The 25136-nt window shown below is 38.2% G+C and overlaps 1 protein-coding gene across 1 annotated transcript; it reads right to left on the reverse strand.

The window, feature by feature from the left end:
• Nucleotides 1-607: 607 nt before the first annotated feature.
• On the reverse strand, nt 608-24429 carry LOC147860955 (uncharacterized). Its single transcript, XM_087323307.1, has 9 exons — nt 23798-24429; nt 14457-14525; nt 7211-7301; nt 6064-6201; nt 5793-5878; nt 3915-4010; nt 3772-3841; nt 2557-2680; nt 608-2441 (listed from the first exon to the last, which is right to left on the reverse strand). Exons 1-9 carry the CDS (start codon nt 24161-24163, stop codon nt 863-865), a joined length of 2619 nt encoding a protein of 872 aa, XP_087179433.1. The 5' UTR covers nt 24164-24429; the 3' UTR covers nt 608-862.
• Nucleotides 24430-25136: the final 707 nt, after the last annotated feature.

Consider the following 25136-nt stretch of genomic DNA (forward strand, 5'->3'; position numbering starts at 1 on the left):
TATGCCAATAACAATTACAGATTTTGACTAAAGTTTATTAATTTAATATATTGTTTTAGAGAAACTCCTTCACTAATGCAATAAGAGCACATCAGAGCTGGAAGTTTGGCCTAGAGCTCCAACTTCCATAGGTCAATTGAATCACCTTCTAAAATATGCTGTATGGGAACAGCAATTGCATACCTCAACGTGAGCTAAGCCCACAAAAAAATGATTACAATGAGATGACCAGCAGGTCACAAAATCCAAGAAAAGAAAAAGGGCATATATATGTTTCTCTATATCATATGAAACATAGCCGATAGATCTCTATCAAGTTTCAACGGCTTCCCGGCGTATGATCCAGGTCTAGTGAAACATGAAAGTAAACCTTCCGTTGAAAAGGGAATCAAAACAGCAAGTAACACCATGAACATGAGTACAATTGTTATGGTGGAACTCAAAGGACTCATATAACTCCTGAAACCAAAAATATCATATTTTAAACAAAATATATTCATACTATAGTTCCCAAATTTATATTCCTGTTATAACAGAATGTAAATCAATATTTATTCCAAAGAGCTCCTGAAATGAAAAACCATGTTCGAGACGTTGTACTCCAATGAAACAAAAGGGGAATCCAGAATGGTCTTTCCAGTATTTTCTATTTCAGAATGATTAGAAAAGATGACCAGGAATTGAGAAGAAGTACAATTACAGTGTAGTTTCCAGTTAAGAGTCAAGACCAAAACCACATCAAATAGCAGAGTACAAAAGTTCTACAAAAGATGAATTATGTATCAAGATCCAAATTATAAGTATGGAGGCAACCCATTTTCTCGTCATGAATTCTTTGATATGAAGGTAACACTGACTTGAATCAACCATCCAGTAACATTGGTGCCCTGCATGTGCGTGCATTATGGCCAGTGCCTTTGCATCCGGTACAATGATGAACCTCTTTCGATACTTCTTCAATGTGGATTCTTTTGCTCTTTGGGCGTCCTGGCGATCTTCTGGTTGCTGGAGCTAGTATATCACTTAGTGTAGTAGGGATAGTAACAGGATGCATCTCCTCTTTATATGTTTCATAATATGAAGTGAGAAAGAAAGCTCCATGAACATAGCTATGAACACTCTCGTTCCTACACAGTATTGCACATGCAGCATGAGAACAAGGAACTCCAGATTGTTGCCATCTGCAGCACGAACATGTCTTTGATCCCAAATGCACAACTTGAGGTTTTGTTGACAGTACTTCAAATTCCAAATCAGATTTAGCTATTATACGATATGAACGCCCAAGTTCACATGCTTTTCTAACATCCTCCTCAATGCGAGAGGTCAACCGCAAATATGCTTGTTCTCTTGCATCTATCACTAGAGAATGTGCCTCTTCTCTACGCTCAGAAAACCATGCCATGAGTTTATGCCTGATCATTTCTAACATGGCTAAAACAGGTAGCTCTCTTAACGATGAATTCAAGGATTCTGCAATATTACAGGTCATGTGGCCATACCTTTGGCCAATAAACTTTGAATTTGCCCAATAAATAGGATCAGCAGCAGCAAGAATCCATGTAGTAGCCTGGGGATTGGCTGCATGCATTTCCTTCATAATATCATCATAGTCTTCAACATTATTTGCATGTGCTGCATTCCATAGCAAATGAGCAAGTTGTGTGCTCTTGAAAGCCTGTCTAAAGTTCTCAGATAAACGCCACATGCAATAAGCATGTGGTGTACCTGAACCAAATACTGACTCCACACCTTCAACTAATCCCTTTTGCCTCTCAGATATAAAGGTTACCCTTTCTGAATGATGCAAGCAATCTTTCAAGCATTGGAGATACCAAACCCAATTATCGTCATTTTCAGTCGCGACCACAGCAAATGCAAGGGGGAAGAGACCATCATTACCATCTATTGCTGTTGCTGACAAAAGGGTACCCAGATACCTTCCTTTAAGATGTGTACCATCTAAACCAACCACTGGTCTGCAATAAGAGAAGCCTTTCAAACTGGCATTGAAGGCAATGAAACATCGAGAAAATCTTCCTTCTGATGTTCTCTGTACAAAGGCTATGCTTCCTGGATTGGTTTTCAAAATTTCCTCACAATAACCCTCAAGTTTCTTGTATGCTTCAGTATGGTCACCATGAATAGCAGAATGAGCAGCTTCTTTTGCTCTCCAAGCCAGTCCATATGAAATGGTGACACCTTTCTCCCTGTGAATGTCTCTAATGAGATCTTTTGGTTTTAAACTTGGTTGATCTCTGAACCTATCAATAGTGTGCTTTGCAAGGCCCCTCGTACAAGCCTCTTTATTACCAGTACGAACAATACCCGCACAACAATGGATACCATTTAACTTCTTTATTGCACACTGAGGACCTCCTTCAATAATAGACGCATGAAGACGCCATTTGCAATTCTCTGAGCTACATTTTACTGTGTATCTACAGATTTGCAATAAAAACTTGTCTGGTGAGGGCTTCAAATGCGCACTGGCCTAAGAACAAAGAAATTTGGCAAATAGAACAAGGGAATGCTTTTGAAACCAGCAAAGCTTACCTCTTCTTGTCAGCTTTAAGAACGCGCAGTTCCACATGATGTGAGATTGCATGATCTTTGACTTCCATTTTCAATGCCTCCAAGGAGGCCCAAATTGAACCTTGTTGCAACATCCCTGGTCCAACTGCACTACCAATATTTGGATAAAAAAGTCCAGTATACATCTCAGAAAATTGCACATTGCAGAAAAAATGAAATATGCAGTCAAATGAAGTAACATAAAAGTGAAAAAGATCATGGAAATTACAATATTACGATAGAAAGAGAAAAAACAATATGTACACAGGCTTTGGTTGGTGTGATCTCTTGTCATGCTGAAGTTACATTGACAAGGGAGAGAAATTCTGTTGAAAAGAAGAGAAATACATGTATATGCTATATTCATTGACCTACAGGTGTATGGAGAAATACAAACCACCTACGAAAGAAAGAAAGGTATATTAACATATTTTAAGAAGCCAAAATGGCCTATAAGACCAGACAAGGGATTACATCTTAAGTGTTATCTTATCTTTGAGAACAACCAAAATAAATGTTACTAAGTAAAAAATGTGACTAAAGAATCTTATTGTAATATTCTCAAGTCAGATATATTGTAAATTTTGTCTTCGAAAGATCTCTAGCATAGGTCGATCCAGAATGGAGAGGTCTCAGAAATGAGGTAAGCACCTGCAATGGCGGGTGATAGCAGGCCTTTATCTTTCGATGACAAGGGGGTGAGATTGTGGTTTGGAGGCACAAGGAAACTTAATGAAATAATTATCAATATAAGGGCATTTCTGAGTGTTTCTCATTTCAGGCAGCCTTATAAAAATGACATTGTCGAGAAAACTATGCTTTATGATGTTCCACAAAAGTAATAAAACCTTCAGTGAATGGAAACATATTTCAACCTGTATTTAGGAAATTATCCCTTAAAATGATAAAAGACTTGACCATGAGTTCATTTACAAGTAAATCTATGGTCACAACTCTAAAATACCATCAAATTTGAGATCAGAAATAATCAGCAGTAAAACATTGGCATTCAACCATCCAAAATTTAAACATATGGGCATAAAAAACCACAAGATGTCATACATTTCATATTGACCAAGTCTCAAAATTCAAATATATGTAAAAGTATCAAATTCCTCACCATACACATAAAGAAGTAGCTCAACATTTTTCTGCTTATAGACACAAAACAAAAAGGACAGTTTCATTACCACTTACCCATGGGTGCTGAAATCGACATATCAGATTTCTCAGGAGTCTCAACCTCTTCTACTTTCCCACGGAATACCTATGATCATTAAATCTATAATCAATATTTGAAAAGCTATCTGCTAAAAGCATAATATATGGACAGAACCTACAGTAATGGCAGAGCTCAATCCAGGGTTGTCTGCAATAGGTTTGGCCTGTTCTGACATTCCTGATGCCTCTGTTGAATAAACATATTTTGCCCCTGGCTGTTCAAGTGCAACAAAGAGAAGAATTCATATAAGCCATTACTGTATACCTCAAAAAACAACATGTGTTAGCACCTGCATCTCTGATTTTTGCTCTATCAGAAGTCCAGGTTAAATTAAATAATAAAGTTGGGAGGCATACAAAAGTTCATTACATTTTATGCAAAGTAAAAGACAAGATTTGCGAAAACAATCAAATTACCATTTACCAAAAATAAAAAGATAAGAACGGTTTTCTATCATTCTCATGAACAGTTGTCCAGAAGAACATTCTCCTATAGTGAGATGAAAGGTAAAATTAGCCATTCCTCATTCTTTTGGAATGCAAATATCAAGACCAATGCGTAGTTTAGGGTACTCCATAGATCTTATACAGGTTAGCTTTGTGTGTTTCAAAATTCTTGACTTACCTCTATCATCTTCCCTAACATATTCCAAAAAGGGAAATATCCTAGTGCTTGGATACTCCTATTTCATGCTTCATGCAAAGTATGTTTATTAATAAGGTGTTCGTTAACATTCAAAAAGATAGAGCTGGGGTTACAATTAATCTCAATGAACTTTGCGTATATCAAGGCCTGAGCCTCAAGAAAATATAGTAGCCAAACCTGTAAAATATACAAAAGGAGGAAAAGAAAAATATCCTAATGCTTAGATACTTCCTATTTCATGCTTCATGTAAACTATGCCTATTAACAAGGTGCTTGTTAACATTCAAAAAGATACGGCTAAGGTTACAATTCATCACAAATATCAAGGGCCCCTGCTTCCAAAAAGTACAGTGGTGAAACCTGTAAAATATACAGGAGAAAAGGAAAAAATTCATCATAGAATTTCCTCACTTTTCTCCACTTGAATGAGAGTAGGACCAATGAATTAAATTAAATTGCACATAGATACAAACTAGTACACAATATGAAGGTACTTCTCAAGCGGCCAAAGTTTTCCTATGGCCTCACTTATTGAAGGGTATACTTTCCTATTTCTGAAATCAAGTGTATACTTTTGTTTAATTTGTGAACTTCGTAAGTTTTCTCTTTCATGCCACTGATGACATACTCATAATTGAAGTTATCTTACTATTTTTGACATATCTTAAGCTATTATAATTACATAGAATTGTGCATATTCCAAGTGAATCAAGCTTGATTAGACAACTCAGCATCTCAAAGGACATCATGTAATCACACAAATCTCGTGAATGACTACTGCAGGTGTAAGGCTTCATAAAAATTGAGAACATGAAAATAGGAAAACATCCCTTTTTCCTCAAAATATAGGTCCAGGGTCTCTAACCCTATCAAAAACATTGCCATGAGAAATGGGACAATTCCAGAAAACAAAAAAAAAACTTACAGCTTCCCAAAAAAAAAAATGAAACTTTAATACAAACATACTGCTGTTCATTTTGTAAATGACTCCAGCATTTAACTCGGAAACCACAAAACATAGCAAGTTCTACGTACAGAACAGATGGTGAAAAAGAGATACAATAAGCCAATAGCACTTCGGTATGCCATGCAATCAGGACAAAATCTGACCACCAACCACCATATCAAGGATAAAATTAAGCTTCTGCTAGATATGAACTATGACCAGCCTGCTTGTCACTTCTGATGAAACTAAATTCACAGTCACATAAAGCAATACGTCTAATTCTAAGTATCATGATTCTCGTTTTCTTTTGAGCAAAATTTATTTGCATCTATCTTTATATTATGAAATGATAAAGAAGCTCCAAACATTCAAAAAATTATTGCCCATCAAATAGTCAGGCATTACCTGAGAAGCAAAGAGTGAAAGTATTCCACCCCCTGCCCCAACATCAACTACCACACGTCCTTGAAAATTGGGATTTGCTAAAATTGCTGTATGGTACAAAGATAAGAAAAGGTATAATGAGCTAAATAGTAAATATACAACTGCAACTTCAATATAATCTATAAATTACATGGTAAATACAATGTCAAAGTTATTCAGTAATCATATATGTAGGTCTACCAATTCATGAATAGGTAATATACCCGTTTTCACATAATCTAAGGTAGTATACCTGTTCTCACATAATCTTGAAGCATGTTTTGCTGACGAAGAAGCTGCCCATAACAATGAAAGTATAGTTTGGCAGAAGATTTATCAGAGGTGCTTGCAGTTTTCAAAGGTTCAATAGCACCATTTGCAAATTTATCGTCTGTTATATCAGAAATTTTCAGTATGTTACATGATTGCATCAAGCTATCAGAAGAAGCAATATTGCAAAACAGTAGTTCCAAACTCCATGTTACCTACCGTATTTAAATTCATTTCCAGCAAATTTAAGTAAAGCCTATGGATCATCATTATATTTTTTTGACATTCAATATCCCCTCCAGAGATGAATGAAAACAAACACATACATGTATCTTGTCTCCATACACATGAAATTACAGCATAGACATCACATAATTATACACACATTCGAAGAAATGTGTGCCTTTGCATGTTCAGTGTATTTACAACTAGCCAATAGATCTAACATGCATCTAGATACACATAAATACGTATACATACATGTGTACGTTTCCGGATCAGAGTTTGTATACACATGCATATATCCTCCTATGCAAATGTGTATGTCTGTGTATTAACGGTGTCCAATATGCATGGGTGTATGTATGTATTTACAAGAAGATACACATGTGTATTGTACAGATAGGTGTCTCGACTGTGAAGGCTTCTGTCTCCTCTGGTTTCCCAAATATATAAATTTTATGAGTATTCAAGAAATCATGACAAAGGCAGTAGAATAGATACAAATTTTCCAATAAATTGTCTGCTTTGAAAGATTGAAAATCAATATACAGAACTCTTTGAGTATCAACTGCAATGCATATTAGCAATTGAAAAACTCTTTGAATCTCAAATCATCTATACTTCTATAGAAATTCTTGCTTGCACAGAAGATAAGATAAACAAAGAAAAGGTATGAACTTGTTATACTGTTATTATACTTAATCTGAGAAGAATATTATCATTATTCCAATCATGGAAAACTAGAGGGTAATACCTCCGGTTTTCCAAAAAAGGAGCTTTTGCAGTTCTCACTCATGCAGAGGATAAAGATAAACAGTGAAAAAGCATGAACTTGTTAAACTGCCGCTATACTTAATCTGAGCTGAAAATTGGCATTATTCCAATCAAGGAAAACTGGAGAGTGATACCTGTAGACTTCCATTCATGAAAAGCTGTAAATAATGAGTTGCTTGCTTCCTCTGACTTGAAACAAACTGCAAAGGCACTGGTGAATGCTGCCTATAGGTAGTTTAAAACCAGTGCAACAATGTTACATTTCATTAAAATATGCAATGACTGGTTATCGTTTTATTAAAATATAGAATAAATGGTGATTCCAAAAATTCAAAAGAAACTCTTATAAGATCACTAATTCGCAAAAAGAAAGAGAGAGCACCAACACAAAAACACACTAAGGAGATTAAAAATTCCAAAGAAAATTTTAATTTTAAAACATAGTTCAATTAAAAAGAAAAGTGTGTCACAAAAAAGTCTTTCTGCCATAGCTTCCTAAAACTAAATGTCTTGAAACGTGACCATGACTACAAATAACCAGGTTTGCTGCCTCTTTGATGGAACTGAAATTGTTGCCCTCTGAAAATATTACAATGGAGTATTCCACTCTGGAAAATAAAGTTTGGCAGCACAAAAAGGGTATCTCCATGATGATGGTTTTGCTCGTACGATGTTATGTGCATCAGAATTGTGGTTCTGGTTGGCTTTTCCAACTACAACAACAAAGAGAAATCGCTTTAATTGTCATGCTTCATCTGAGCTGTGAATTATCTTTGGCCACGACGTTTGCTTGTAGAAAGGAAGAAAGTTAGATATATTCTTATATCAACAAAGGCTGGGGAGAGCAAGAGATTTGGAAAGATGTTTCAAGAGGCTAAAATGGCCAAGAAGACCAAACAAGAGATTACATCTGAAAATGTTGTCGCATCTTTGAGAATAAAAAATCAAAATAAATATAGCTACGTAAAAAAAAGTAAATAGAATAGAACAAGACATGACTAAAGAATCCCAATATCTATTCATGTAAAATTCTAGCAGATCGAACATGAGATTGCATCTTGAAATAGAGTTCTATCTTTAAGAACAAACCTGAATATTCTGAACTTAGATAGACAGAAACTTTTGCCTTCAAAGGATCTCCAACATGGGTCAATCCACTATGGAAAGAAAGAAAGAAAGAAAGAAAGGTATATTAACGTCTTTTAAGAGGCCAAAATGGCCTATAAGACCAACAAGAGATTACATCTTAAGTGATGTCTCGTCTTTGAGAACAACAAATCAAAAAATTAAGTAAATAATATTCCGTAAATATAAAAGTATATACGATAAAAAGAAACGAGGGAATCTGGTTTTCGGCACATGTGAGATTCTCAAGTTCGATATATTGTAGCTTTTGTCTTTGAAAGATCTCTAGCATAGGTCGATCCAGAATGGAAATGTCTCCGAAGCGAGGAAAGCACCTGCGATGGCAGGAGATAATGGCTTTTATCTGTTGATGACAAGGGTGTTGCGGTCGTGGTCCATGGGGCCGGGGCCTACGTGCACGGCAAATTGTTATTGCCCAATCAATTGTAACCCGTTTGTTATGTCCTGGTCAGGAGCCCATTTGTGTATCCATGATTGAATTGTAGCATTAGTTGAATTGACGGGAGTGACGGGGCTAAAGAAAGTTGTGATTGTTTTTTGTGGATGAGCTTGTGTGGCTGTATTCTTCAATAACTTTTCCTGATGTCTATTGTATTCTTGGAGAGATCTCCAAAGTGAGGCACGCACCTTCAGTGCGGGATGATAATGGCCTTGATCTGTTAATGGCACAGGTAACAGGAAAATGATGCAGATGGTTTGGCCTATGTGCATGATACATTGCTATTGTAGAATATATCGTAACCCCTTTCAAGTGTTCTGACCAAGATTTCACTTGTGTTTCCCTTGATAGACTGGTAGCCTGTGAAGGTGTGATGGAGCTAAAGAAAGTCATGATGGTTCTTTGGTAATGAATTGTTGTGGTTACATTGTTGTCCTTCAACAGCTCTCTATGTCTCTTGAGTTCTAATGAGAACAGGCCCAAGCGTCATTGGTATTCATATTTCATTATCTTGTAAGATGGGTTAAAGTTTGTTTGAGAAGGCAATGGTCTCTCCCTCTTATTTCACAAGAAACAACATAATGGCAAACATAGTGTTCTTTTGATTCCACTCCCCGATGGTATAATGGGCAGATTTGTTCTTCATGACACAATTGGCAGATTCATTCTTCCATAGGTTTGTGTGCATATCTACCTATCTCGCTTTCTGACTGATGTGAAAAGGGGTCCTGAGTTGCTCTATCACACAACAGAGCACATGAGACAGATGTGTATCAATATAAGAAGCTTGATAGGAAAAGAGTTCTATGGATTGGGCCATCTTCCTACCAAGTGATGTTGTTGGGTGGATCCATGTTCTTTTACTATCCAATTTAGTGATATCAGCTCAGATCATTATCCTTTTCCATTTTAGTCATATTTAGGTGTGGCCAATCCAGGCTATATGGCAATGAAGATGGTGCATTTATATTTATGCTATGCAATGAACCATTCTTGCATTTCTAAGACAGTTTGTACTATGATGAAACGCAACTAAAATACAGTTAGCTCCAGCATGTAGTGATTGGAGACTTTACTGTGAAATGACTGATTACACTATGGAGCACATGAGATAGATGTGTATATATACAAGAATGCCTGATGATAAATCCATCTTACTATGTGTAAAAAGAGCACCTCATTTCTACCAAGAAATGTCGTGGGGATGATCCATGTTTCAGTTCAGATCAATCAATTCTTTTTCACTTGGTCATGTTTAGATGTGAACAATCCAAGCTATATTGCAATGGGGTGGTGCATTTATATTATGCTATCCGATTGGAACTATTCTTGCATTTATGCATACCAACAATGATTATCTCCATTTTCAGCATACTGTCCTGATGAAATAAGTGCCAATCTTCAGTACCTTTTGCTTAGCGAGGTTCCAAGTTCATTGAATACCAGTCAATACTAGGAATAATGCCTTGGCTGGGTGGGTGTGGTGTGAAGGTGGTTTGCATGAACACTGCAGATTCTGTGGGCATCTGGGTTATCCTCTCCTGAGTAGCATGTGTGTATATGGATCTGATTAACTTGATCTGTCAGAGTCTACGGCCCATGCTCCTCTCCAGGCATCTGCTATGGTCACATGTAACAAGGTTTGGAGATGTGATGACCCTTGAATGGAATCAGAGAGACGAGACTGTCTTTTCCCCCTTGGTACATCTGTGGTATATATCAATGACTCAAACTCAATCAAACATAAAATGATCTCTAAACTCCGTGATATGTTGAAGAGCTGCAAAATGCATGAAAAACCTTAGGATGTGGGGCACTCTGCCATCCCTTTATAGATAATGAGAAAGTGTGAGATATCTAGACAGAGTGGATGACACCCTTAAATAGTGGCACGAGCCTTATCTGTTGAGATTATCAATAGAATCATCATCCTTAATTGTGTGGAAGTTGTGGATCCCTGATGTCACGAATTTCACACGTGGCAGCCTGCTCTGGCATTGAATTCCCCCAAAAGGAAGGCGTTCCAAGAATAAGGTATTTCATGATCCCCTTCATTAGGCATGTGTATGTGTGCTCCCCATTTCTGCATTCCTATCATGTTGTAGCAAATCTAGAGCCTGTGGAGGAAAAGTAACCTTGGGCAATGTATAAAGTTTGATCCATTGTAAGCTCTAAAAGATCCACAACAAACATGCCTCTGGATATAATGCAACTATTTGAGTCCAGCTCTATAGTTTCCTTCTAAAGAGTATGGACATCCCTCCTAATCTTATTGATGCATAAAGACTCCCATTGAAAGCCTTATATCTCCAGTATCCCTCTCTGGGTTCTCATGGGTCTATCTTATATATCCCACACAGGAATAAACCCTTATATTACCACACTCAATGCAATGACAAATGCATCATACTAACTTCTTCTATAGGCCAGGCCCTCCACTAACAAACAACATGCTAGGAAATCACCATAGATCAAGCAAAGGCATGCTGACAACGAAGACAGTGAGTACTGAGATACAAGAGCAAGATCCTGGGGATCATTGTTCACTATGTCCAACTGCCCTGACAATGAAGACAGTGAGTACTGAGATACAAGAGCAAGATCCTGGGGATCATTGTTCACTATGTCCAACTGCCCAAGGACACCCAAATGCACTTGATGAAAATCCTCATAGCCCACTCCACTGCACCATTCAACCTTCCATACCATGTCCCCTCACCCCTACTCATCCCATACATATTAGTTATACTCTTTATGCTTGTAAACCATCTCAAGAAGCATTCCACCACATGCACTAAGGTCATTAACATGGATCATTAAGAAACATGGAGACCGAGTCTTAACAAGGCAAATCATTGGAAAGATTTAGAGAGACCTTTAATGTCAATGATTGCTCGCATGATAAGGAGCAAAGCATCGGTGCCCCACGATATAATCTGGGCAGAGATGGGAGCAATAACCGAGGCATTGTTCTGATTAGTGACATTTATCCAACATCTTTGGGAGCTACCTAAACGAAGGTACCCAAGGTTGGCACTTATGTCATCAAGACAACTAGCTGAAAATGGAGACACTCATTGTTGGTATGCTGAAATGCAGCAATGGTTCGAGTCACATGGCATGAGTATAAATGCTCTATCGTCGTTCCAATATAGCTTGCACTGTCCCCACCTAAATATGACCAAAGTGGAAAAGAATAGAGTGATCCGGACTGATATTATTAACTTGGAAAACAAGATAACATGGATCAGCCCCAAAATACCACTTGGTACAAAGATGGCCCACTATAAAACGCACTTCATACATACATCGGAGGATGGATTCGTCATCAGGCCACCTTATATGGACATACATCTACCCTATGCGCTACGTACTGTGATAGGACAGCTAAGAACTTCATCACATCAGCTATAGATTGAGGTAGGCAGATATACATGACTACCTCTAGAAGAGAGAATTTGCCAATTGTGTCATCAAGGAGTGGAATCTGAGGAACACTATGTTTGTCATTGTAGTGTCTTTTATGAAATCAAAGGGAGATACCATTGCCTCTTTAAACAAGGCTTTGGCCCACTACGCAAGGTAATGGAATATGAAAACCAACGATGCCTAGGACTTTTCTTGCTAGAGCTCAAGAGACATCGGGAAAAGTTGTTGAAGAATACAGCCACCACACAAGCTCATCCACAAAGAACAATCACAACTTTCTTTAGCCCCATCACTCCTACAAGTTCATCACGGGATACACAAATGGGCTCCAGACCAGGACATAACAATCGGGTTACAATTGATTGGGCAATAACAATTTGCCGTGCACGTAGGCCCCGCCCCCATGGACCACGACCTCGACACCCTTGTCATCGATAGATAAAAGCCATTATCTCCCGCCATCGTAGGTGCTTCCCTCGCTTCGGAGACATTTCCATTTTGGATCGACCTATGCTAGAGATCTTTCAAAGACAAAAGCTACAATATACCTAACTTGAGAATCTCACATGTGCTAAAAACCAGATTCCCTCGTTTCTTCTCTTTTCATCTTATTTACTTTTATATTTACTGTGTAGTATTTATTTTATTTTGATTTGTTCTCAAAAACGAGACAACACTCAAGATGTAATCTCTTATTTGGTCTTATAGGCCATTTTGGCCTCATAAAAGACATTAATATATCTTTCTTCTTTCTTTCTTTACCCCACTCTTACACAGTTACAGAGGCAACGATGTCCAACTATAATAATGATACAACCTTACCTTAAAGTTTTCCCTAGTTGTAATTATACTTATACAACTTTCTGGCCATTTACAGATATAGCCCACATGGGGCACATTCAGACTATTTACATATATGGTCTCCCGATTTCAATTTCAATTTTCGATCTCAGCCTCGGCCGAAATACTCATTTACTCCATCCGATTCAGTTCCTTCTCTTCCCATCCGGAGGGACCTGTTTCCCAACATAATTGTAGCCATCGTGTGTCTCATACACCAATTCTGTCCTCAAGTAGACATTAATCTCTTTTTTCCTTCCCATGGATAATATCACATCTTGACCACCATCACCTCATCCATAGATCCCCATTATAGTATTAGAAAACTTCCTAATACTATGTCCACAGGCTTCGAGTTCCCATAGCATAGGATTGCCATCAATGATGAGTAGACTATCACAATAGGTGGTTCTCTTCCCACCTGTGTTTTGTATACTATAGGCATGCACGTTCTCCCACAAGTAACTTGCAATTTGATCAAGTCATCATCAACATAAATAGATGAATCATTCAGACCACATAGGATTACCTGCTTGTGGATGAAGGTGGTTCTTGCCTGCTCAAATGGGAACTAGAAGACGAGGTACTCTCTTTGGCTGTCTTCACATGCTCTCAATGATTCTACAAATGGGAAAGCTCTTCATTCTTGAAGCCAAGTTGAATGCATTGTTCTCTACCTCGACATCAAGCATTGAGATTTTCCAACAATCCCAGCCCAAGTGAACATTTCGAATGGAGGGGCATATTGATTTTCAATCTGTCCTTACTTCTCTCTCAACCTCAATCCAATCCTTCTTCAGATCATCTTTGATATCACAAAGGTCCAATTCCCTTCATCATCATGTTCATGTAAGTTTTTCTTACTCTTGACTTTAAAACTTGAGGTTCACTAATATGATTACTTGGTTTACACAAGTGAATTTAGGTAGCTTTCTAAGTTCTTGATATTTCTAGAGAGTTCAAATGTTTTTCAAGAGCAACAAACCTAAGGTAAGAACACTGAACCGGAAGAGAGTCACCTCTTTCTTGTTCTCGGAAATTAGCTCTCAGAGAATATCTTCTACTTTAAAAAATTGATATTCTAATTTGCTTGTCATCCTAAATAGATTATGAGGAATCATGTTTAATTAGATGGAGGAGAGGATGATGATAGTCTTATTTTTCACAACCACACGATTATTAACCTCTTTACTTTCTTAAATGACTGCAAATGAAGATGTTTACCCTCACACCCACACTCTACATCTTCAAAGACCAAGGCTTCTCAGGTTACTTTTGGTCTTTCCTATGTAATCAGTAGTGGTCATGTCAGCTGGTGCTTTGCAGATACGTAATTTTCATATTGTACATAATATAATACCTTTAACTAGAAAAAGAAGAGAGGAAAAGGAATTGTCACCTGGTCAAATTGCAAGACGTTAATTTTCAAGCAAACATTGGACCTTTCAAGAACTAGTTTTTAGAATTCCTTACAACAATCAACACTAAAACGAAACATCAATGCAGTAAATTTTTTGAAACATTACCTTGGATGTACTGCTGATAGAGCTATGATCCACCATCCAAATTTGAGTGCTTGGTCCCATTTTGTATACCTAGAAATAAACAAGGTGAAATGTTTCACAATGCAAGACAAGTAATCCATCAGAAATGTGTGTGATGTGCATGTAGTCTGTTTTGAAAACAAACTTCATTCAGGTCATGAATCCACATGCATATGCTTTCACTCATTTATAAGCATAAAAATTAAGATTAAACTTGAAAGAATTTGCATCTTAACTCTCGACTAATGTCTAAAGTAAGAGAGCATAGTGTATAAGATAGATAGATTATTGTCATATTCGGAAGTCAAATATGACCCGTAAGACCAAACATATAACATTTTTCACACAATACACATGAAAAATGAGTAGCGACTCTTGATGTTTAAGAACTTTACTAATGAATGTCAAAATTGAGAGTGCATACTATGAATGTGAGTAAAATTCGTGCAAGGATTGGGTTTGGTCAAAGATATGTGAAAAGCATTGTTGAATGTGGTCCAAGCCAAAGAGCATTGTATCGAAGTGTGAAACTCAGACTCCCGAAATTGTTTAGAGCAAAGACTGCACAATCGACTACTCTCATCACTTATGCTCCAATGCCCTATCTCACATCGTGGCGGGTGTAAGATAAGTCGTATTGGGGCAATGGTTCAGATGGTAGACAATGGAATGGGCTCTAACATCTATTGATGTGCGTGGTTTCCCCATTCAACGAAAAATATGGTTTTGTTGTTAGGTGCAACATATGCAATATAATGTTGAAAAGTGTTACATTTTTCCCATGTTGTGATACCTTGGAATTGCAAAAGGGCCTCATTGACAAAGGAATCTATTGATGCATCATGAATCAAGTACGTTGGATACCCATCTTGCAAATCATTTTTCTATATCTTGTATCCAACAAGAACACAAAATTTTGCTTTTTTTCTTGACTTAGAGAAACTTTTGAGGTTCTATGCAATGCAAAATCACTATTGGATATATTAACATTTCACATTTAGAGTTACACTAATTTGCTTCACCTAATTAATAAGGCCTAGACATCCATAACTCTTTAGGAGTGCCTTTGATGGCACTAAAGAGATATTGTCCTTGTATCAGTCACTTTAATGGTCAGCTTTCCAGGTTTGAAGATAACATGAAGCCACAAAACAAAAAGTTCTTTAATTAGAAAACAACCATGCATACTCTCTAGAAGTCATCATAGCTTGTATAGTGTACAAGTAGATAAGAGGACCATGATTGGTCGCAAACAAGTGGAAACCATTGCGATTGAAATTGTGTAAATGGGTGGTGAACCTTCAATTTTTGGGAAACAAAACTAATTTCCATTTCCAACATTGCCTCCACATGCATCTAATTCCCCAACTTTGGTGGATCTTATCATATCGATGTCCATGACTTTCAAAGGAACCCTCTACTCCTCCATGCTAGTACATACTTTCATCTGTTTTGCCAAGTATTTTGATGTGTGCATGCTTGGGCTAATGAAGCAACTAAAAACCCTTCGAGTCCCAATAGATATGCAATGGGGTATCTATGTATTGTATGAATCAATATCATGAAAAATATACACTTCTTTTGGGCATGTCTTCAAAACTGGAGTTAAGTAAGGATAACCACTCTCTTCAACCTTTATATGGATGAGCTATCTAATTACATAGAGAGTGCAGGTTTAGGAGCATGCTTAGAAGGGGGTAGCCATACCAATATTACTATATTGTCAATGACATTCGTATCCAAATATCCGGAGGAACTGCAAAGACATCTAAATGCTTTTAAGTCATTTTGAGTAGATAAAGATTGGTCGGTCGACCTTGATAGAACTAAAGTAATGATGTTTAATACCACTCAAGCATGAATAACGAGATTAGAACTGAATTATTCTTGGTAGAGGCAAATGTGGCGTACATACAAACCTACACATATCTAGTAACAACATTCATATGCCCTCGGTTCTCCCTACATGAGTTTGCATGTGCTCGACTTCCCCCTGGATATCAATCCTTCTATGCCCTTAGAGACAACATGCAAATATACAATTCTAAGAACCACAAACTGAATTGTGATTGTTTGCTATACATGGAACAAAGATTGGGGCATCAAATATTCCATTTGCTTCAGCGTGGAGGGTGGGAAGAGATGAGTCTAGAGCTAAAGCCCTTATCATCCACTTCATGGATATTGACAAGAAAAAAGCTTTCCTATCTAAAAGAAAGGCACTCAAGGGTGGAAAAATATACTTAGATGACGATCTCACTCCAGCCCAAGTGGCACACCACAAAGAAAACATGCCACGAGTGCTTGATGCAAGAAAGGAAGGAGAATGGGCCGTATATAGAGATGGCAAGGTCATTATTACAGAGAAGAGAATCGCATGATGATATATGGCCTATGAGACCCTACGCATGACCATATGGAATTGCAACGGCTCTCTAGGGCCAGATGTCGGATATTTTGAAGACACCTTCAAAAACACAGATATTGCTATGTATACAGAGACCCACCAATGCATGGCTAGGAAACTCCCTGAGGTACAAGGATATGGATGGAAGTCAATTCGTCGTCCCCAACCAAAGACACCAAGAAGCACTAGAGGTTCGGGAGGAGTGGCTGTGCTATATGAAAAGGAGCTCCACGATAGAGTGCATGTTGTCCATAAGGATGTAGATGCTACATGTGGATACGAATCAAAAGAGGGGATCTTATTGCAATTTGCTACTTTCCACCTGCCTACTCAAGGTTTGCACCTCTAGGTGAATCATCATATCTACCATTATATGATGATATCATAAGATTTGCTACTATGGGGGACATAATACTATTAGGAGATTTTAATGCGCGAACCAAGGATGAACAAACAACTAAGTTTAACACCAACGAGGCTGTCTATGGAGAAGTTATGGTAGAAGAGGTTGGTCTAAAGCGACAAGCTCAAGATATGAGTGCTATAACTGTATGAGAAACACTTTCTAGCCTTGGGAAGTGTGCATGGATTTGTGATATATAATGGCTTGTCACAATGGCCTGGATCAAATGCTTTGACATGTTGGAACCCAAAAGGAGGTGCAAGCACAATCGATTATCTAATGGGATCTCCATCTCTTATACCAAAAATAAAAGAGTTCACTATATCAGGTAGACCTATTGGCTTGGCAGCAGATCATGCATATCTACGCTTTGAGGTAAAGGAAGGATGCACAAAGGATGTATATGCTAAGGAGAGGGGGCTGGCTAAGTATCTATTTACTCGCAAGACAATTGATGTGTATAGTTCTGGTGTATACAATGGCATGCTCGATTTGGATCCTTTCGCACCCCTTGAAGAACTTACCCAAGGATTGTCAAAATCATTGCATAAAGCTGCCACATGCCTTTCCTCACACAACAGCCAATCCCCCCAAACTTGGTCGAGTAATACAAAATAGTTGGTATGATGAGGAATGTCGTGATACAAAGAGATGCTTGCAGCATGATGTAACACGGGGCATTTATACACACAAACAAGCGAGAGCAACCTTCCAATGCCTCGTAAGGAAGAAGAAGAGATTGTATTTGGCTAAATTTGAAGATCATTTGTATCGCTTGTTTCTAGGACAAGAAAGTAAAAGAGCATGGAAAATGTTTAATGAGAGGCAACCTACCACACAACTGACCTCACCTCAGGTGTGGCATGAATATGCAAAGGTTCTATATGATATCCCAGGGCAACCTCCTCTTCCCCACCCACATGCCCACATGAATCAACCTTTTTTACTCCACAAAATGTAAGAAATGCCATTGATTGGCTACAATTTGGGAAGCCCAAGATCATGATGGTATGCCCGTGACACCTTGCTCCCATTGCTAGCGCACATCTTTAATAGAGCCATGTGTGAAGGTTTCCCTACTAGATGGACTCAGCATACCATTGTGCCAATCCTCAAGAGTAGAGACCCCATGATGCCAAGCAACTATAGGACAATCATGATTGACCATTACTTGGCTAAACTATATGGCTTGATTCTAGAATCAGAATTGAGTATATTGGCTGAGCAGAATGGCTGCCGTTCAGTTGGACAAGCAAGCTTTCGGAAGGGGTTCACAACTTTGGATCACATATTCACCCTTCGGGCCCTTATTGAGGAGGGCAAAGCCCATAATAAGAGGATTTACTGCTGCTTTGTGGATTTCCGAAAAGCCTTTGACATTGTTCCACGTGCTCGGCTTATGTTGCGGCTAGAAGCCCTTGGTGTTCCTACATATATGCAATGGGGAATCTATGCACTCTATGAATCCGTGTCAGGAAAAGTGCGGTCTTCCAAGGGTTTGTTAGAGGCGGTGGCTAGCACAATCAGAGTGAAGCAAGGATGCCCACTATCACCCACTCTCTTCAGTCTCGATATAGATGAGGTAACACATTACATAGAGAGATTCGGTGGTTTGGGAGCACGCCTAGCAGGTATAGCTATACAAATATTATTATATGCTGATGTTATTGTGCTGATTTCTAACTCTCCGGAGGGACTCCAAAGACATCTAAATGCCTTAAAACTATTTTGTATGGACAAAGGTTTTGTCAATCAACATGGATAAAACTAAAGTGATGTTGTTTAACACCACTCAAGCATGGGTAACAATCAAAACCAAAAATCTTCTTGGGGGAGGAAAGGTGGAATACACACACTCCTACACATACCTAGGAGTAACATTTACAGGGTCTAGGTTCTCCTTACAAGAGGTTGCTAGTCCAACCAACCTCATCCTATCCAACCCCATCATTACCCACTGCTAACATATAGAGATGAACACATACAATTTGTTCAAAGCTTTGAATATCTTAGTATGGATGTACCCGCCACAAATAAATGGAGTGCATGCTTTGATTCTAGGATTCAAGCCAGTTGGAAATCGTATTACCTTTTGGAGAACCAATGCAACCAAAGTGATACTTGTGGATGGAAAGTAGAACTAATGTTCAATGCCATGGTATCTCAAGTATTGCTTTATGGAGTAGAGGTATGGGGTGGCACCATCCCTCTTAATGCATGGAATGAGATTGAGAAAATTCAAAAGATGTTTTTGAGGAAATTTAGGAGTTAAATGCACTACCTCTTACCAGGTTATGCTCTTGGAAACAAGTGTTTGGCCCATAGAAATATTGGCACTCCAAAGAGTATATAGATACATTCAAAGTTCAAGAATATGCCGAATCATCGATTACCACATCTTGCTTGGAATGTTGGATGTAAGCTACAAAAGAATCATAAGAGTAAAATTCTCACATACGGTTGGGTTGTTGATATAAGAAAATGATTTAAATGATGGGGTGTGGATGATCTTTTAGAGCTTTCGGGTGATACTATGCAATATGTAATGATTGAGGAAAGGCTGGTGGAATCATTAAGGATGAAGTGGGAAGATGTTAAGAAGACAAAGTTAGAATACTACATTGCAAATGTCAACCCTGAATGTTGGTCTCAATATACAGCAAGAATGCCTAGATCGTATCCAACCTTATCTCATTACCGATCTGAGTAATAATGCTTGTAGCGCCCTTACACTACTTCGCACTCGATCTCACAGGTTAGGCATTGAAGTTGCATCATGGAATCAAAATGCAATGAATTTGAAGGCATATAAAGTATGCAATGAAGGCATGGTAGAGGATGAATGTCACTTGCTCTTCACATGCTTGGCATATAGTGCAATTCATTCAAGATATGTTGACATACTAAGAGAGAGTGATAACTTAAGTGCCATACTTAAGACACCACCCAGAAGGTTGAGCTCATATGTGTATGCTTTATTCACGCATAGAGACTTTTTACTTCAATGTCTGAATACCTCTTTTTAGGAAGGAGACACATATCAAGAACACATGTATACTCTAATCCCATAGGTCAATTTTGGCCTTTTTATGGACGATAAAAATTCCAATTCTAATTCTAATGATTTCATATGACTAAATGACACATGATCTCCACTCCTAACCCTAGAGTCACTCTTCAAACATGATCCATCCACACCAGGCGACTATGATCTGTCCATGGGAAGTGGTCTTCCTAGTTTGGCTTCCATACCCTGACAAGACATTTCCTGTATTGTCAGCTTACATAGTTGCTTTGCTTCAAAGCCTCGTCAAGCTCAATAGCACATTGCAAATCACAATATCTATCTGGCACCTCCACATGTAGCATTCTATATCATCATGAGTAGACCAACTTAATGGTGCAATTCTGATTAAGCCTGAAATCCTAATATTCATCCCTCTATTCGTTAGTTTCTAGCCATGGTTCAGTGCCCCTAATCTAGAGCAGCAAACATCAACCAATATTTGATCTTTCATTTGCAGAAATTGAATAGTGAGCCAGTTGTTACACTTCATGTGACGCAATTGCCTCTGAATTATTATGCCAACAATCTAGAGCTACCATTATCTATTATGATAGCCAAAGCTGCACTTGTGTTGCACGGAATCCATGTTTAATACCCACACAAAACACATCAAAGTACAATACCATAATATTCCTGGGATTGTGATCATTGGAAATCTTCTAACATATTGTCCCTCTTTTGCTCATGTATCAGCCACAATTTATTCTCAATCCTCTATTGCGTCTTCTCAGCCATCAGTATTTGAGATTTTTCTCTCCAATGGTAATTATCTCACACACCTAATCAATTATTTTGTTGTTGGGAGCTTCAAGCCTATCTGTACTTTGTCTTCTCTATTTAGTTTTGAGTTTATTTATTATGTTTTGAGGGTCAGTCTTAAGTTCTTATCAACTGCTTTTTCCATCTCTCTATCCTCGATCACAATCTCTCTACAGAGGATGGATTCATCATCAGGCCATCTTATATGGACATACATCTATTCTATACATTGTGCAGTGTGATAAGGCAGCTAAGAACTTCATAACATCAGTTAGAGATTGAGGTAAGGAGATATGCATGCACACCTCTAGACGAAAGATTTTGCCAATTGTGACATCAGCAAGTGGAAATTGAAGAGCACTATGTTTGTTATTGTAGTGTTTTTTACAAATACGAGGGAGATACCATTGCCTCTTTAAGCAAGGCTTTGGTTCACTAATCAAGGTGATGGAATATGATGGCCAGCGGTGCTTGGGGTTTTTCTCGATAGAACTCAAGAGACACAGGGAGAAGTTGTTGAAGGACACAACACACACACACAAGCTCATCAACAAAGAATAATCACAACTTTTTCTTTAGCCGCATTACTCCTACTCATGCTACAAGTCAATCAAGGCCCACACAAATGGGCTCCTGGCTAGGATATAGCAAAGGGGTTACAATAGATCAGGCAATAGCAATTTGCCATGCACGTAGGCCCCGGCCTCATGTACCACAATCTCACCACCATTGTCATCAGCAAATAAAGGCCATTATCTTCCAAATTACAGGTGATTCCCTCACTTCGGGGACCTCTCAGTTCTGCATCGACCTATGCTATATATCTTTCAAAAACAATATAGTATATGTGACTTGAGAATCTTGCACATACCAAGAAGAAGATTCTTTAGTCACTTTTTATCTTATTTACTTAGCAACATTTACTTTGGTTCGTTGTTTTCAAAGACGAGACACCACCTAAGATGTAATCTCTCGTTTGGTCTTATAGGCCATTTTGGCCTCTTAACGGACGTTAATATGTCTTTCTTTCTTTCTACTAAATTTCTTTCACTACTATTTCTTGAGTTTCTCAACCTTATCAAGGAGGGCAAAGCCTATACAAAGTGGATTTATTGCAGCTTTGTAGATTTCAGAAAAGCCATTAACAATGTACTATGTTCTTGGATCATGCAATAACATGAAACGCTTGGTGTTCCGGTAAGATATGCAAACAAGGAGTAAACCAAGGATGGCACGTATTGTTGATTCTGAGGTATCACTTACATAGAAAGATTTAGCAGTTTATAGCCACACAAAATTACTCTATGTTGACAACATTTTGCTTATCCCCGACTCTGTAGAGGGACTATAAAGACATCTAAAAGCCTTTAAAACATTTTGTATGGATGGTAAACCTAGAAAAAACTAAAGTGATGATCAGAACCAGAAGTCTTCTTGGGAGAGAAAAGGTGGCATACACATGATCCTACTCATAGCTATGAGTAACATTCACAAGGCCTTGGTTCTCCTTATAGGAAGCAACTTTTGCTTGACTTCTCATGGATATGCAACCCTTGATGCTCTTGGGAGACAATGTGTACATATACAGTTCCAAGAGCCACAAACTAAATTGTGGCTATTTGATATACTTGTCATGCCAAATCTTCACAAGGCAAATAAGTGGAAAGATTTGGAAAGACCTTTAGCCTCAATGATTACCCACACGATAAGGAGCAATGCATCACCATGATATAATTCAGGCAGAGATCAGAGCAGAGATGAGGCATTATTCTGATCAGTGACCCATATCCTACAACTTTGGGAAATCCCTAAACGAAGATGTCATCGACACAACTTGCTGAACACAAAGATAATCATTGTTGATATGACGAGACACAACAGTGGCTTGAGTCACATGGGATAAACATAAATAAACTACCCTCTGTTACAATATAGCTTGGGTTATCCCCATCTGATCGTGGCCAACACGGAAGTGAATAGAGTAATTCGAACTGATATGATCAAAATTGGATAATGGAGAACATGGAGCAGCCCCACAACATCTCTTGGTACAAAGATGGCCCACTATAAGGCACACTTTTTTCACACATCTGAGGATGGATTCATCATTAGGCCTTCTTATATCAACATATATCTATTGCACGTGTTGTGCAGTGTGATAGGGCAACTGCAGAACTCTTAACATCAAGTAGAGATTGACATAAACTTATATGCATGCACACCTCTTGAAGAAAGAATCTACCAATTATGGCATCAGGGAATGGAATCTGATGTAGTTATACAGATGATTCCATGCGTGTTTCTTTCAACCATGAAACTTGAAATTTGAAACTCTCAAACTCGTTTTGACACATTTCTCTGACATTATGTATAATAAAGTACAGTGCAATACATTTACAAAGAAGTGATATCAAGTGATGAAATAATATTGTAACTATGGCATTAAACAATACAGTTCAGTACATACAATATAATATAATATACAAGCAAGATTTTATAGCTATGGTGCTGTATAATACAATTCAACACATAAATTTATGATGAAAAAAACAATACAACTCAACACAGCACAATTTAATAAAATCATGACAAGAAATGAGGCAAGATTTTGGAACTACAGTGTTGAATGATACAACACAATACAAAAATTTATGAAGAACAACTGACCCAAAAGGATGAGTGCTTACATGAGTATGATCCAAATGGCAACGAAACTTAGAGCTTTCATCATCGAGAACCGCCGTTTTCTTACGCTTTGAAACTGTTGGTTTGCTCGGCTCGAAAACCACAGTCTTCCCGCACTGATCTAATGTGAGAATTGCAATGGCGGGAACAAGGGGGGACCACGAAAGGGGAAATTCTTTAGAAGGAGGAGAATGCAAAAGAGGAGGGGGGGTAGAATGTGACGGAGGGGGAGGAGAAGAAGGAGAAGAAGGAGAAGAGAAAGGAGGAGGAGAGAAGAGAGAGAGCATTAGGTCTGAGAAAACGGTGGACTCATGAAATCGTTCCATGATTTTCTTGTCCTTCTTCTTCCCTTTCTTCTTGTGCGACATACACAGAGTAGGGGGACAGAGGGGGGTCGAAGAAGTGGAGCTCCCTCTCCCTCTCAATGTCTCTATCTCTATCTCTATCTCTGTTCTCCCCCGCCTCTCTGTTTCTCTGTGTGTGTCTGTCCGTCTCTGTGTAAACAAAAAAGCTCCGAGGTCTTGCTCTGCTCTGCTCTGCTCTGTGTGTGTTTCTTCTTCTTCTTCTTCTTCTTCTTCTTCTTCTTCTTCGCTGTGTCTCTGTTCTTTTCCGTTTTCCAAAATCTCAAAAATACCCCTCCTCCATCTCTTCGTCTTCTTCTTATTATTAGTAATAGTGTGCTCTTCTTCTTCTTCTTCTTCTTCTCCGTGTCTTTGTTCATTTCAGTTTTTCCAAATCTCACAAATACCCCTCCTTCATCTCTTCTTCTTTTTCTTCTTATTATTACTGTTATTGTTATTGTTATTATATCATCGCTCTGTGTGTGTGTGTGTGTGTGCTCTTCTTCTCTGCGTCTTTGTTCTTTTCGGTTTTTCAAAATCTCACAAATACCCCTCCTCCATCTCTTCTTCTTCTTCTTCATTATTATTATTACTCTTACTTCTTCTCCTTCTTCTTCTTCAATCATTGCTCTATGTGTGTTCCTCTTCTTCTCTATGTCTTTATTCTTTTCGGTTTTTCAAAATCTCAATAAATACCCCATCTCTTCTTCTTCTTCTTCTTCTCCGTGGACCTTCATCATCTTCTTCTTATTATCACATCATCGCTCTGTGTGTGTTCCTCTTTTTCAAAAATGAGCAATTGCCTGTTGCTAGTCCACGTCGCTTTGGAGCTAATCCCAAAGGCCAACCCCCAATCAAAACGCTCCAAATCAAGACCTTTGATACAAGTTGCAATTTAGAATGCCAAATATGTTTTAAGATTTTCCACTATCCATGATTAGAGTTATGTACTTTCTATTCTTGTTCAACCTTAAATGGTAGGCATCGAAGAGATTCAATG

The sequence above is a fragment of the Azolla caroliniana genome, unplaced genomic scaffold (assembly GCF_043228905.1).
Source record: "Azolla caroliniana isolate FFs.n. ecotype wild unplaced genomic scaffold, voAzoCaro1.0.p SCAF_8, whole genome shotgun sequence".
NCBI classification, from domain to species: Eukaryota; Viridiplantae; Streptophyta; class Polypodiopsida; order Salviniales; family Salviniaceae; genus Azolla; species Azolla caroliniana.

Bases quoted from the DNA above. Each gene is read 5' to 3' on its own strand.
- LOC147860955 (XM_087323307.1), bottom strand. From the start codon at position 24,163: ATGTCGCACAAGAAGAAAGGGAAGAAGAAGGACAAGAAAATCATGGAA. The intron at 14,526-23,797 runs GTAAGCACTCAT...GTTTATTTCTAG, and splicing joins GCCATTTGGATCATACTCAT to GTATACAAAATGGGACCAAG. The intron at 5,879-6,063 runs GTATACTACCTT...TGTACCATACAG, and splicing joins TCAAGATTATGTGAGAACAG to CAATTTTAGCAAATCCCAAT.